The following is a 15,937-nucleotide window of genomic DNA, read 5'->3' on the forward strand; positions in this document are numbered from 1 at the left end:
ATTATATTCATGGTTGTATTATTTTTCTTTGAATAATGACATAATTAGTCCTCTTAAATGTAAACCTGAAAGTGTTTCAATTATATTTACCTTGTAGAATATTCAAGTACTCTAATTTGTTTTACAGTTGTTGCTCACAATGGTCCTTTTACCTTGCATACAAAAGAAACCAGTCCTCATTATCTATTCAAGTCTAGATTCCAACCGTGAAGGGTCATTTATTCTCCCCTGACCCTACTGAGATAAAATGACAAGATGGAGAAACCAAGAGGCGTAGATGGCACAGTATTTATTTCTTCCATATAAACTGGTAAACAGTTCAAAAAATCTCATGATTCATTTAAAATTTTTGTAACTACTGTGGAAAATTTAGTATAAATGAGCTGCACTAGGGGAGAAAAGCAAAATTATTACTGGAACAGAAGAAAAAGAGCATCTTTTAGTACAGCACCAGTAAACTACAAATGCAGGCTAGTGTAGTAAAATATAGATTTGAAAAATGTTAATCTCCTTATAACAATGCCATTAGAAAGTTGAAATAATATGATTACATTTGTTAAAAATTTCATAAGGAATCTTTGCAACAAACCAGTTTTTATCATTTTAAAATCTCTTCCAGATACTTATTGCTGGTAGTGTTTGATGGCAAAATCATCAGTAAAACTCTCAACTAATACAAACCATGCACTGTCCTCTTAGAAAAAGAAAATCACACAGCAGTTTAAATATTTAATCTCTAACATTTCATATTATTAAAATGCAGAGTACCAGCCAGATGATTATCCAGACTTTCAGAATACAAATATGCCTGGATTGCTTCAGCTGTCCCAAATGTTCTTTATTAGGAGCTTGCTAGCGACTGATGAATAGGTGGCTGGAAACAGCGGACGTGCTCCACAGGGACATTTTCACCATCACCTGACTTCAGATACTTGCTCAAAATAGCAAATATTTCATCATTCAGAATTTGGAATTTGCGAATTCTGTCAACCATTTTCTTCAAAGGCTGCAAATAGCAAAGGAAAGAGAATTTAAAATAGCGCTGCCAAACATGGCTCCCTCCCACGTGCTTACTTGGTCCTCCGATTCATTCGCTGGACAGTACAGCCCAGGAAAGCGAGGGTTAATAGACAATAGGTGCAGAAGTAGACCATTCGGCCCTTCGAGCCTGTACCGCCATTCTGAGATCATGGCTGATCATCTACTATCAATACCCGGTTCCTGCCTTGTCCCCATAACCCTTGATTCCCCTATCCATAAGATACCTATCTAACTCCTTCTTGAAAGCATCCAGAGAATTGGCCTCCACTGCCTTCTGAGGCAGCGCGTTCCACAACTCTCTGGGAGAAGTTGTTCCTCCTCAACTCTGTCCTAAATGACCTACCCCTTACTCTTAAACCATGTCCTCTGGTACTGGACTCTCCCAGCATCTGGAACATATTTCCTGCCTCTATTTTGTCCAATCCCTCAGAGAGATATTGGTGAAACAGTGACACATTGGATTAGCTTGGTGGTCACCTTAGTCGGCATAGCTGAGCTGTACTGAAGAATCTTATTTCCTTGCTGAATAACTCTATAAAGCCGTAAGAGAGAGAAGCAGGATTAGGCCAATCAGCCCATTGAGTCTACTCCATCATGGCTAATCCATCACCCCTCTCAAACCTATTCTCCTGCCTTCTCCCCATAACCCTTGACACTCTGATTAATCAAGAACCGATCAACATTTGCTTTAGATATACCCAATGACTTGGCTTGCACAACTGTGTGTGGCAATGAATTTCATAGATTCACCACCTCTGCCTAAAGACATTTCTCCTTATAGAAACATAGAAACATAGAAAATAGGTGCAGGAGTAGGCCATTCGGCCCTTCGAGCCTGCACCGCCATTTATTATGATCATGGCTGATCATCCAACTCAGAACCCAGCCTTCCCTCCATACCCCCTGACCCCTGTAGCCACAAGGGCCATATCTAACTTCCTTTTAAACATAGCTAATGAACTGGCCTCAACAGTTTGCTGTGGCAGAGAATTCCACAGATTCACCACTCTCTGTGTGAAGAAGTTTTTCCTAACCTCGGTCCTAAAAGGCTTCCCCTCTATCCTCAAACTGTGACCCCTCGTTCTAGACCTCCCCAACATCGGGAACAATCTTCCTGCATCTAGCCTGTCCAATCCCTTTAGGATCTTATACGTTTCAATCAGATCCCCCCTCAATCTTCTAAATTCCAACGAGTACAAGCCCAGTTCATCCAGTCTTTCTTCATATGAAAGACCTGCCATCCCAGGAATCAATCTGGTGAACCTTCTTTGTACTCCCTCTATGGCAAAGATGTCTTTCCTCAGATTAGGGGACCAAAACTGCACACAATACTCCAGGTGTGGTCTCACCAAGGCCTTGTACAACTGCAGTAGTACCTCCCTGCTCCTGTACTCGAATCCTCTCGCTATAAATGCCAGCATACCGTTCGCCTTTTTCACCGCCTGCTGTACCTGCATGCCCACTTTCAATGACTGGTGTATAATGACACCCAGGTCTCGTTGCACCTCCCCTTTTCCTAATCGGCCACCATTCAGATAATAATCTGTTTTCCTATTTTTGCCACCAAAGTGGATAACTTCACATTTATCCACATTAAATTGCATCTGCCATGAGTTTGCCCACTCACCCAACCTATCCAAGTCACCCTGCATCCTCTTAGCATCCTCCTCACTGCTAACACTGCCACCCAGCTTCGTGTCATCCGCAAACTTGGAGATGCTGCATTTAATTCCCTCATCCAAGTCATTAATATATATTGTAAACAACTGGGGTCCCAGCACTGAGCCTTGCGGTACCCCACTAGTCACCGCCTGCCATTCTGAAAAGGTCCCGTTTATTCCCACTCTTTGCTTCCTGTCTGCTAACCAATTCTCCACCCACACCAATACCTTACCCCCAATACCGTGTGCTTTAAGTTTGCACACTAATCTCCTATGTGGGACCTTGTCAAAAGCCTTTTGAAAATCCAAATATACCACATCCACTGGTTCTCCCCTATCCACTCTACTAGTTACATCCTCAAAAAATTCTATGAGATTCGTCAGACATGATTTTCCTTTCACAAATCCATGCTGACTTTGTCCGATCATTTCACCGCTTTCCAAATGTGCTGTTATCACATCCTTGATAACTGACTCCAGCAGTTTCCCCACCACCGATGTTAGGCTAACCGGCCTATAATTCCCCGGTTTCTCTCTCCCTCCTTTTTTAAAAAGTGGGGTTACATTAGCCACCCTCCAATCCTCAGGAACTAGTCCAGAATCTAACGAGTTTTGAAAAATTATCACTAATGCATCCACTATTTCTTGGGCCACTTCCTTAAGCACTCTGGGATGCAGACCATCTGGCCCTGGGGATTTATCTGCCTTCAATCCCTTCAATTTACCTAACACCACTTCCCTACTAACATGTATTTCGCTCAGTTCCTCCATCTCACTGGACCCTCTGTCCCTTACTATTTCTGGAAGATTATTTATGTCCTCCTTAGTGAAGACAGAACCAAAGTAATTATTCAATTGGTCTGCCATGTCCTTGCTCCCCATAATCAATTCACCTGTTTCTGTTTGCAGGGGACCTACATTTGTCTTTATCAGTCTTTTCCTTTTTACATATCTATAAAAGCTTTTACAGTCCGTTTTTATGTTCTCTGCCAGTTTTCTCTCATAATCTTTTTTCCCCTTCCTAATTAAGCCCTTTGTCCTCCTCTGCTGAACTCTGAATTTCTCCCAGTCCTCAGGTGAGCCACTTTCTCTGGCTAATTTGTATGCTACTTCTTTGGAATTGATACTATCCCTAATTTCTCTTGTCAGCCACGGGTGCACTACCTTCCTTGATTTATTCTTTTGCCAAACTGGGATGAACAATTGTTGTAGTTCATCCATGCAACCTTTAAATGCCTGCCATTGCATATCCACCGTCAATCCTTGAAGTGTCATTTGCCAGTCTATCTTAGCTAATTCATGTCTCATACCTTCAAAGTTACCCCTCTTTAAGTTCAGAACCTTTGTTTCTGAATTAACTACGTCACTCTCCATGTTAATGAAGAATTCCACCATATTATGGTCACTCTTACCCAAGGGGCCTCTCACGACAAGATCGCTAATTAACCCTTCCTCATTGCTCAAAACCCAGTCCAGAATAGCCTGCTCTCTAGTCGGTTCCTCGACATGTTGGTTCAAAAAACCATCCCGCATACATTCCAAGAAATCCTCTTCCTCAGCACCTTTACCAATTTGGTTCACCCAGTCTACATGTAGATTGAAGTCACCCATTATAACTGCTGTTCCTTTATTGCACACATTTCTAATTTCCTGTTTAATACCATCTCCGACCTCACTACTACTGTTAGGTGGCCTGTACACAACTCCCACCAGCGTCTTCTGCCCCTTAGTGTTACGCAGCTCTACCCATATCGATTCCACATCTTCCCGGCTTATGTCCTTCCTTTCTATTGCGTTAATCTCTTTTTTAACCAGCAACGCCACCCCACCTCCCCTTCCTTCGTGTCTATCCCTCCTGAATATTGAATATCCCTGAACGTTGAGCTCCCATCCCTGGTCACCCTGGAGCCATGTCTCTGTGATCCCAACTATATCATAATCATTAATAACAATCTGCACTTTCAATTCATCCACCTTATTACGAATGCTCCTTGCATTGACACATAAAGCCTTCAGGCACTCTTTTACAACTCTCTTAGCCCTTTTTAATGCTTGCCCTGGATTTGTCGGCCTGCCACTTTTACTTTTCCCCTTTGTACTTTTTGCTTCTATGCTCACTTTACACCCCTCTGTCTCTCTGCACTGGTTCCCATCCCTCTGTTGTGAACTAACCTCCTCACACCTAGCCGCTTTAATTTGATTCCCACCCCCCAACCATTCTAGTTTAAAGTCACCTCAGTAGCCCCCGCTAATCTCCCTGCCAGGATATTGGTCCCCCGAGGATTTAAGTGTAACCGTCCTTTTTGTACAGGTCACACCTGCGCCAAAAGAGGTCCCAATGATCCAAAAACTTGAATCCCTGCCCCCTGCTCCAATCCCTCAGCCACGCATTTATCCTCCACCTCATCGCATTCCTACTCTCACTGTCGCGTGGCACAGGCAGTAATCCCGAGATTACTACCTTTGCGGTCCTTTTTCTCAACTCCCTTCCTAGCTCCCTATATTCTTCTTTCAGGACCTCATCCCTTTTCCTACCTATGTCATTGGTACCTATATGTACCAGGACCTCTGGCTCTTCACCCTCCCACTTCAGGATATCTTGGACACGATCAGAAATATCCCGGACCCTGGCACCAGGGAGGCAAACTACCATCCGAGTCTCTGGACTGCGTCCACAGAATCGCCTATCTGACCCCCTTACTATCGAGTCCCCTATCACAACTGCCCTCCTCTTCCTTGCCCTACCCTTCTGAGCTACAGGGCCAGACTCTGTGCCGGAGGCAGGGCCACTGTCGCTTCCCCCGGGTAAGCTGTCCCCCCCAACAGTACTCAAACAGGAGTACCTGTTGTTAAGGGGCACAGCCGCCGGGGTACTCCCCATCACCTTCCTTTTCCCCTTCCCCCTCCTAACCGTGACCCACTTGTCTGCCTCCCGTGGCCCCGGCGTGACCACCTGCCTTCCACTCCTCTCTATCACCTCCTCACTCTCCCTGACCAGACGAAGGTCATCGAGCTGCAGCTCCAGTTCCGTAACGCGGTCCCTTAGGAGCTGCATCTCGATGCACTTGGCGCAGATGTAGACGTCCGGGAGGCTTGGAGACTCCAGGGCCTCCCACATCCGACACCGAGAACAGCAAACTGCCCTCACAGTCATAATGCCCCTCTCCTCAAATAGCAACAGAAAATGAATGTCAAACCTTCCTCGCCTCACCCGCTTCCGCCTAAGCCCGGTGAGCCGAAGCCCTTAAGTCTTCACTCTGCTCCCGGCTCACTCCGCCGCCCGCAAACTACGCTGCCCGCTCTATGAGGCTCTGTTCCTTTTAAATCTGCCGCGCTGCACTGCCCTACGTCACACGCCTGCGCAGTCCCGCCTCTCAGAAAGCCGTTGGAGAAAAAAAAATAACGAAAATTTCAAAAATCTCTTTTTCGGCACTCCCACTCAGACTCTCAGACTCCTTCGAATCAAATCCGAAGCAGGATGTCTGCCCTTTTAAATCTGCCGCGCTGCACTGCCCGACGTCACACGCCTGCGCAGTCCCGCCTCTCAGAAAGCCGTTGGAGAAAAAAAAATAACGAAAATTTCAAAAATCTCTTTTTCGGCACTCCCACTCAGACTCTCAGACTCCTTCTTCGAATCAAATCCGAAGCAGGATGTCTGCCCTTTTAAATCTGCCGCGCTGCACTGCCCGACGTCACACGCCTGCGCAGTCCCGCCTCTCAGAAAGCCGTTGGAGAAAAAAAAATAACGAAAATTTCAAAAATCTCTTTTTCGGCACTCCCACTCAGACTCTCAGACTCCTTCTTCGAATCAAATCCGAAGCAGGATGTCTGCCCTTTTAAATCTGCCGCGCTGCACTGCCCGACGTCACACGCCTGCGCAGTCCCGCCTCTCAGAAAGCCGTTGGAGAAAAAAAAATAACGAAAATTTCAAAAATCTCTTTTTCGGCACTCCCACTCAGACTCTCAGACTCCTTCTTCTTATGTCTGTTCTCAATGGACATCTCTCAATTCTGAGGGTGTACCCTCTGGTCCTAGACTCCTTCTTCTTATGTCTGTTCTCAATGGACATCTCTCAATTCTGAGGGTGTACCCTCTGGTCCTAGACTCCCCTCCCCCCTTTAGGAGGAGAGTCTACATCCACTCTATCCAGACCTTTCAATATTCTACTGGTTTCAATGAGATTCCCCATCAATCTTCTAAACTTAAGTCAAATACCGGCCCAGAGCCATCAAATGCTCCTGACACACGAACCCTTTCATAATTGGGATCATTTTCATGAACCTCTTCTGGACCCTCTTCAATGCCAATACATCCTTTCTTAGATAAGAGCCCAAAACTGCTCACAATACTCCGTGCAGTCTGACCAATGCCTTATAAAGCCTCAGCATTACATCCTTACCTTTATATTTTAGAACACTTGAAATGAATACTAACATTGCATTTGCCTTCCTTATCGCTCACTGAACCTGCAGGGAATCCTGCATGAGGACTTCCAGGTCCCTCAGCACCTCCGACTTCTGAAGTTTCTCCCCATTTAGAAAATCGTCCATGCCTTTATTCCTTCTGCCAAAGTGCATGACTATACACTTCCCTACATTATGTTCCATCTGCTCCTTTGCCCATTCTCCCAGTCGAAGTCCTGCAGGCACCCTGCTTCCTCAACACCACCTGCCCCTCTACCCGTCTTCATATTATCCGCAAACTTGCCCACAAAGCCATCAATTCTATCATCCAAATCATTGACATACAATGTGAAAAAAAGTGGTCTCATTTATGACCCTTGTGGCACACTACTCACCAGCAGCCAACCGGAAAAGGCCCCCTTTATTCCCACTCTTTGCCTCTTGCCAATCAGACAATTTTCTAACCAAACTAGTACTTTTCCTGAAATACCGTGGACTTTTACCTTGTTAAGCAGCTTCATGTGCGGCTCCTTGTAAAAGGTCTTCTGAAAATCCAAGTAAACAACATCCACCGACTCTTGTCTATTCTGTTTGTTATTTCCTCAAAGGACTCAAAGAGGTTTGTCAGGCAGGATTTCCCCTTAAGGAAACTAAGCTGACTTTGGCCTATTTCATCATGTGTATCCAAGTACCCCGAAACCTCATCCTTAACAATAGCCCACTCCAACATCTTTCCAACCACTGAAGTCAAGCTAACTGACATACAACTTCCTTTCTTGTGCCTCCCTCCCTTCTTGGAGTGGAGTGGCATGCAATTTTCCAGTCCACAGGAACCATTCCAGAATCTAGTGATTCTTGAAAGATCATTACTAATGTGTTCACAATTTCTTCTGCTATCTCTTTTAAGAACCCTGGGGTATAGTCCATCTGGTCCAGGTGACTTTAGGCTTTTCAGCTTCCCAAGCACCTTCTCCTTAGTAACAACAACGACACTGACTTCTGCCCCAACATTCTCAAATTTCTGGCATACTGCTAGTGTCTTCCACAGTAAATGACTATTGTCCAGTAGCACTTACATCCAATGTGATGAAGTTCTCTTCACTCAACTCCGGAACATCCGGACAGCAAAGATGCATACATCAGAATGTTCTTTATTGACTACACCTCAGCATACAATACTACCATTCCCTCAAAACTAATCAATAATCTTCAAAATTTTGGCCTCAGTACCTCCTTGTGCAATTAGATGCTCAATTTCCTCACTGCAGATCCTAGTCTGTTCAGATTGGCAACAACATCTCCTCCAGAATCTTCATCAGCACAAGCGCACCACAAGGCTATGTGCTTAGTTCCCTGCCCTACTCGCTTTATACTTATGACTCTGGGTCTAAGCACAGCTTCAATGCCATTTTTAACTTTGCTGCTGACACCACTGTAGTTGGCCAAATCAAAGATGGTGAGAAATCAGCATATAGACGGAAGATTGAAAACTTGGCTGAGTGGTGCCACAATAACCACTTCTCACTCAATATCAGCAAGACCAAGGAAGAGGAAGTCCATGAGCAAGTCCTCAATGGGGAATCAGAAGTGAGAAGGTCAGCAACCTTAAATTCCTCAGTGTTATCATTTCAGAGGATCTGTCCTGGGTCCTGCACATAAGTGCAATTACGAAGAAAGCATAGCAGCACCTCGAATTCCTTAGAAGCTTGTGAAGATTCAGCATGATAGTTAAAACTTCTGTAAGTGTACAGTGGAGAGTACTGTATATTGACTGGTTGCATCATGGCCTGTATGGAAACACCAATGCCCTTGAATGGAAAATCTTACAAGAAGTAGTGGATACAGCCCAGTCCACCATGGGTAAAGCCCTCCCCATCATTGTGCACACCTACATGGAGAACTGTCGCATCCATCAACAGGGACTCCTACTTCCCAGGCCATGCTCTCTTCTCACTGCTGCCATCAGGAAGAAAGTAAAAGAGTCTCAGGACTCTCACCACCAGGTCCAGGTTCATTTATTACCCCTCAACCATCAGGCTCTTAAAACCAGTGGGGATAACTGCACTGGCCCCATCACTGAACTTTTCACATGGCCTATGGACTCTTCATCTCGTGTTCTCTATACTTATTGCTTGCTTGCTTAGTTATTTTATTTAATTAATTAATTACTTTTTTTTCCCCTTTTGTATTAGCAGTTTGTTGTCTTTTGTACATTGGTTGCTTGTCCTATTGTGTGTAGTCTTTTATTGATTCTATTATATTTCTTGGATTTTACTGAGTATGCCGGCAAGAAAATGAATCTCAGGGATGTACGTACTTTGATAATACATTTACTTTGAACTTTGAAAAAGCGCTTAATATTGTTATTTTGGGTATTCAGTGAGATCCTTGTAATTGATGCAGACTAGCGAGGATTTGACTAACTGGCTGAAACTTGGTTAAGCATAATTGAAAATCATCTCTTTTCACAACATCAAGACAGTTAGAAAGCCTTTCATAGCAGGTGAAGCACTCAAGTAATACCAGGTTCGCACCTCCCCACCAACACACGCAGGCTGAGCTATTCCCCAGCTTCCCAGTTGGTTAACATGTAGGTAAGCCAATGCTGAATTATCATTCAGACACAACAGTGATCAAATCCAATTTAGCTCTTCTCAGATGGGTCAGCTGGCTTCAGCACATTTGGACAGCCATGGTACCCATTTGCTAACACACTGTTAAAGCCAACAGATGAATAAACTACTGTTGGGAACCAGAACTGCGGAATAATCAATGCTCATGAAATATTGTTCTGTTATATCAGGAAAAGAATGAAAAACTGCATACCACATTCTTGAGGACATCATCTTTGCCATCATGCTTCTGAACTTTAAGCAGATGGTAACAGAAGTCGAGGACGTCAAAGCGCCGTTGCTGTCCAAGCAATGTAATAATCATACAGCCAGCCCAGTGCAGCCCATCTCCAAAGCACTGCCTGTATAATTCAAAGAAAAGACAACTATAAAATGGTTCAAATTCTTGAATGATTTGAGACACATCAAGATAAATGTCCCAGTTTTAGAAAAGGTTGTTTGTGGATCAGTATTTACAGGATGAAGAGCTGATGCCTATGGACTATAAAAGCTTCCAATGCAATAAAAGCTCCTAGTCTGGTTGATGCCGAGTTAGCCAGTCTCAGTTAGGATAAGCGAACTTGCACAGATGAACAGAACCGGAAGAGTTAAAGTTCCTGCTCACCATCTAGGAATTCCCTACTGGAACCACGCACAGGCTCCAGCAATGATTCCCATTGACCACAGGAGCACAATTATGCCATTTGCCCCATCGAATCTGCTCCACCATTCTATCACGGCTGATTTATTATCCTCCTTCAATCCCATTCTCTTGCCTTCTCCCCATATCCTTTGACACCCTTACCAATCAAGAACCTGTCAACCCCTGCTTTAAATATACCCAGTGATGTGGCATATTGCTGACACTGTTACTGCTGACAAGTGGTAATAATCTGGGGAACCTGCACTGTGAACACCCCCACTGTTCAACAAATACCATCTTGGTAGAGGTTAATTTCTTTGAGAGGATAAAAAAAAAAGTTCATTGTCCAGATACTGAAATTAAAAAAACAAAAAAATCTTCTGTTCATTACTTTCACTTGGGAATCTTTGTTCCGAGTAGCTGGAGACAAATTCTCTACATAATAAATATTAAAATATTTGGGGAAAAAATTGAAAGGCTTTGTAACCATTTACCCAAATTTAAATTATTTTAGAAACTAAAATATTATGAATTTCACGTGCATTTTTGGACAGGCAATGCCACCATCTGCTATCCCAGTTCATTTACAACACTTTGAACTTTCACATCCCTTTCAATCAGGCCCAGTACTTAGTGAAACAAGATGAATAACACTTGTCAGCAGATTGACAGAAGAGCATTTTTGGGAGACAGGCTAGGATTTTGATAAATGACATTCAACATCAGCCTTCAAAATATAAAGCAGTAAACACAACTGTCACTACATATATTGGCCAATATGGTCTCCAGCGCCCAATTTAATTTGTGACAGACAGTAACGCATTGTGCTGTGCAGATGCAGCTCAGATTCAAGAGACAATTCTAATTCTGGAGACAACACACATGGAGTTCTTAGTGCTTCTAAGATGATCAGTCATTATAAAGCAAACAATATTCAGTAGCACCCCAGTCAGCCATCCTGTTTTGCAAGGTAAATCTAGGTAAACAGTGTTAAAGTCAATGGTAGGAGCACTCCATTGGAAGAAACAAAGTACATACAGAAAATGAAAATGCCATTTATTCCCTTCAGGATAAAAGCAAAGCACCCCAACCTCTTAAGTAGATATGCTTTGAACTCTCTGATGAATATTTTCTCAAGAACTTGCTATCATTCACTCAACTTTTCATGAATTCTGATTAATAAAGCACATCATATTTATAATGTGTATCTGTGCCCCCAGATCAATCACTAGTCAGGGTCAGGGTTTCTGCAGCATCATGAAGAATGGAAAAAATCACAACCACTTACTCTACAGTGAATTCGTGTGCCCCGACTGGAATACAGTATACAAACTGCATGGCACTCCAGAGTCTGTGGAATTCCACACATTCATCCACGTGCATTACACCGTTACTCGGAAGGGGTCCTCGCCAAATGGAATCATCCAGGAATTGCTGGATTCTCGTCAAAATCACTTCAAACATGGACAGTCCGCAACAGAGACGCTCCTTTGTCAGCAGATCTCCTTCCCTTGCAATTGCAACTTGCTGTTTATGAAGCCATTTAAGATAAAAACATATTAGTGGCTCAAAAATGACATCAATAACCCCACTCTGCTGCAGACTGATCACCTTAGTTTTAAATTTTAAGTGATTCAAATGGAAAGTAGAAGAGCTGGCTATAATGTATACAACTTTCATAATGACAGCATTTGCATCAACTTGTTCATATGAAATTCTATTTGATATCGGGGAAAAGTGGGCGTAGGACCAAGATGTGGCAACCAGTCCTAGTGAGCGGAGAGAACTCAGGTGAGATCCACAAAATAAAGACCATAAGACACAAGAGCAGAATTAGGCCATTCAGCCCATTGAGTTAGCTCTGCCATTCCATCATGGCTGATCCCGGATCCCACCCAACCCCATACACCTGCCTTCTCACCATAACCTTTGATGCCCTGACCAATCAGGAAACTATCAACTTCTGCCTTAAATATACCCATGGGCCTGGCCTCCGCAGCAGTCTGTGGCAGAGCATTCCACAGATTCACTACTCTCTGGCTAAAAAAGTTCCTCCCTACGTCTGTTCTAAAAGGTCGCCCCTCAGTTTTGAGGCTGTGCCCTCTAGTTCTGGATACCCCCACCAGAGGAAACATCCTCTCCACATCCACCTTATCTAGTCCTTTCAACATTCGGTAGGTTTCAATGAGGTTCCTCACGCATTCTTCTAAATTCCACTGAGTACAGCCCCAAAGCTGCCAAACACTCCTCATATATTAACCTCTTCACTCCCAGAATCATCCTCGTGAACCTTCTCTGGACCTTCTCCAACGACAACACATCTTTTCAGAGATTTGGAGCCCAAAACTATTGACAATACTCCAAGTGTAGCCTGACTAGTGTTATAAAGGCCCAGCACCTCTTTGTTTTTTTTATATATTCTATTCCCCTTAAGATAAATGCCAACATTGCATTTACCTTCTTTACCATGGACTCAACCTGTAAATTAACCTTCTGGGAGTCTTGCACGAGGACTCTAAAGACCCTTTGCACTGCTGATGTTTGAATTTTTCTCCCCATTTCTGCACTATTGTTCCTTTTAGCAAAATGCATCATCATACATTTCCCAACACTGTATTCTATCCGCCACTTTTTTGCTCAATCTTCCAATTTGTCTAAGTCCTTCTGCAATCCCATTGCTTCCTCAGCACTACCTACCCCTTCATCTATCTTCGTCTCATCTGCAAACTTTGCCACCAAGCATCCCAATACTGATCCCTGAGGAACACCACTAGTCACTGGCAGCCAACCAGAAAAGGCCCCCTTTATTCCCACTCACTGCATCCTGCCTGTCAGCCAGTATCTTTCCTGTAACACCATGAGATTTTATCTTGTTATGCAGCCTCATGAGAGGCACCTTATCAAATGTCTTCCGAAAATCTAAGCATCCACTGCCTCACCTTTGTCCACCTGTTTGTAACTTCCTTGAAGAATTCTAACAGATCTGTCAGGCAAGATTTCCCTTTACAGAAACCATGCTGATTTTGACTTATTTTATCATTAGTCTCCAAGCCCCCTGAAACCTTGTCCTGAATAATGGATCCCAATACTTTCCCAACCATTGAGGTTAGGCTAACTGGCCTATAATTTTATCTCTTTTGTCTTTCTTAAAGAGTGGAGTGACATTTGCAATTTTCCAGTCCTCCGAAACCATGCCAGAATCAAGTGATTCTTTAAAGACCATGACCAATGCATCCATTATCTCTTCAGCAATCTCTCTCAGGACTCTGAGATGTAGTCCATCTGGTCCAGGTGACTTACCCACCTTAAGATCTTTGAGTTTGCCTAGCACTTTTTCCTTTGTAATACCAATGGCACTCATTCCTGCTCCCCAACACTCATGGACCTCTGGCACACTGCTAGTGTCTTCCACACTGAAGACTGAAGCAAAGTACTTATTAAGTTCATTGGCCGTTTCTTTGTCCCCCATTACTACCTCACCAGCATCATTTTTCACTGGTTCAATATCAACTCTCACCTCCGTTTTACTCTTTATATAACTTTAAAAAAACTATATATAAAGCACCTCCTGCTTTATATTATTGGCTAGTTTACCCTCATATTTAATCTTTTCCCTCTTCTGGCCATTTTTAGTTGCCTTCTGTTGGATTTTAAAAACCTCTGAATCATTCAACTTCCTTTTGCTACGTTATATGTCCTTTCCTTGGCTGTTATGCAGTCCTTACCTTCCTTGTCAGCCTTGGTTCCCTACCTCTGCCATTTAAGAGCAACTTCTTCTGTGGGACATATCTATCTTGTGCCTTGTGAACTATTCCCAGAAACTCCACTATCTCCACCAGTATCCTCAGCCAATCCACCCGGGCAAGCTCCTCTCATGCCTTTGTAAATCCCTTTATTCCATTGTAATATTGATAAATCTGACTTGTGCTTCTCCCTCTGAAATTGCAGTATGAATTCAGTCATATTATAATCACTGCCTCCCAAGGGATCCTTTACCTTAAGATCCCTAGTAAAATCTGGATTATTACACAACACCCAATCTAAGAGAGCCTTTCCCTTAGTATGCTCAAGCACACGCTGCTCTAAAAAGCCATCTTGTAGGCATTCAACAAATTCCCTCTTATGATCTGACACCAACCTGATTTTCCCAATCCTCTTGCATATTGAAGTCCCCCATTACAATTGTGACATTACCCTTACTATATGCCTTTTCCAGCTCAGAACAGAAAGAGAAAGAACAAAACAGAAATAACCACAAAACCAGAAAGAATTTTATAATTGTTCAGGTGACACAGACTCAGCGGCCACTTTACTAGGTACACCTCAGAATTCAGTGTGGTCTTCTGCTGCTGCTGCAGCCCATCCACTTCAAGGTTCGCTGTGTTGTGCGTTCAGAGATGCCATTTTGCATATCACGGTTGTAAGATGTGTTTATTTGAGTTGTTGTCACTTTCCTGTCAGCTTGAACCAGTCTGGTCATTCTCCTCTGCACTCTCTCATTAACAGGGCGTTTTCACCCACAGAACTATCACTCATTTGACTTTTTTGGGTTTTTGTTTTTGCACCATTATAGAGACTTGTCCATGTAAATCCCAGGAGACCACAGCTTCTTAGATACTCAAACCACCCTGTCTGACACCAACTATCTTTCCATGGTCAAAGTCACTTAGATCACATTTCTTTCTCATTCTGATGTTTGGTCTGAACAACAACTGAGCCCCTTGACCATGTCTGCATGCTTTTATGCACTGAGTTGTTACCACATCATTAGCTGATTAGATATTTGCATTAAGAAGCAGGTGTAACGGTGTACCTAATAAAATGGTCACTGAGTGCATATGGAGAGCAAAACAGTTGAATTAACACTTCATGTTAAAGACCCTTCATCCTAACTGGTAAAGTCAGCAAATTCAAATTTTAATTATTTTGCACTCCATAGGTATTGCCTAACCTGCTGAGTATGTTTAGCATTTTCTTGTTTTTTTTTATTTCCGATTTCAGCATTCATAACTCTCGTGCAAGGTAAAATATTAGCCTATCTAATTGGTTTCAATTTTCTGGAGGTCAGAGTAAACAGAATTTTGTCACAAACTCAGTCGGTTGGCCCTAACCCTAATCGTAAGTCTTTGAATGTGGGAGGAAACCCACACGGTCACAGAGAAAACAAACAAACTTGCAGACGGCAGCAGCAATTACTGAGCGCTGTCTGACACTGTAAAGTGATGCACTAATCACTATGCTCCCGTATAGCATGATGCTATTCGAGACAGTTTATCACTCTCGTAGCTCCTATGCGGTGTCTTTCAGTCCAAATGTGACGAAGTGTTGCTGTACATCATATACAGTTTTACTGTTGAAAAATGAAGTTATACCCCACTAGGCCATAAAATTCAGTTGCTTTTAAAAGAAAGGATAAGAACTTGCATTGAGGTTTTCGATCACAAACTGACTCAATGTCTTACAAGGTCAAACAGTGGTAGGAAACTTTGTTCTTGCTCTTTTTGAATCTACCACAGAATTTACAAAGTAACAGTGCTGTGGCAAACAGCAGATGCTCAGAGGTACTTACTGCTTCTT

At 43.2% G+C, this 15,937-nt stretch overlaps 1 protein-coding gene across 2 annotated transcripts in view; it reads right to left on the reverse strand.

Moving 5' to 3' along the window:
• Window positions 1-254: 254 nt before the first annotated feature.
• Window positions 255-15,937, reverse strand: part of cyfip1 (cytoplasmic FMR1 interacting protein 1) — a 155,384-nt gene continuing 139,701 nt past the window's right edge. For both annotated transcript variants that reach the window (XM_063054534.1, XM_063054535.1), the window contains exons 30-32: window positions 11,649-11,887; window positions 9,932-10,079; window positions 255-1,006 (exon numbers count right to left, since the gene is read on the reverse strand). In XM_063054534.1, coding sequence (XP_062910604.1) covers window positions 842-1,006; window positions 9,932-10,079; window positions 11,649-11,887 — 552 coding nt within the window. In that variant the 3' untranslated portion in view covers window positions 255-841. The remainder of the gene's footprint in view (window positions 1,007-9,931; window positions 10,080-11,648; window positions 11,888-15,937) is intronic.

Source organism: Mobula hypostoma, chromosome 7, assembly GCF_963921235.1.
Source record: "Mobula hypostoma chromosome 7, sMobHyp1.1, whole genome shotgun sequence".
Taxonomy (NCBI): Eukaryota; Metazoa; Chordata; class Chondrichthyes; order Myliobatiformes; family Myliobatidae; genus Mobula; species Mobula hypostoma.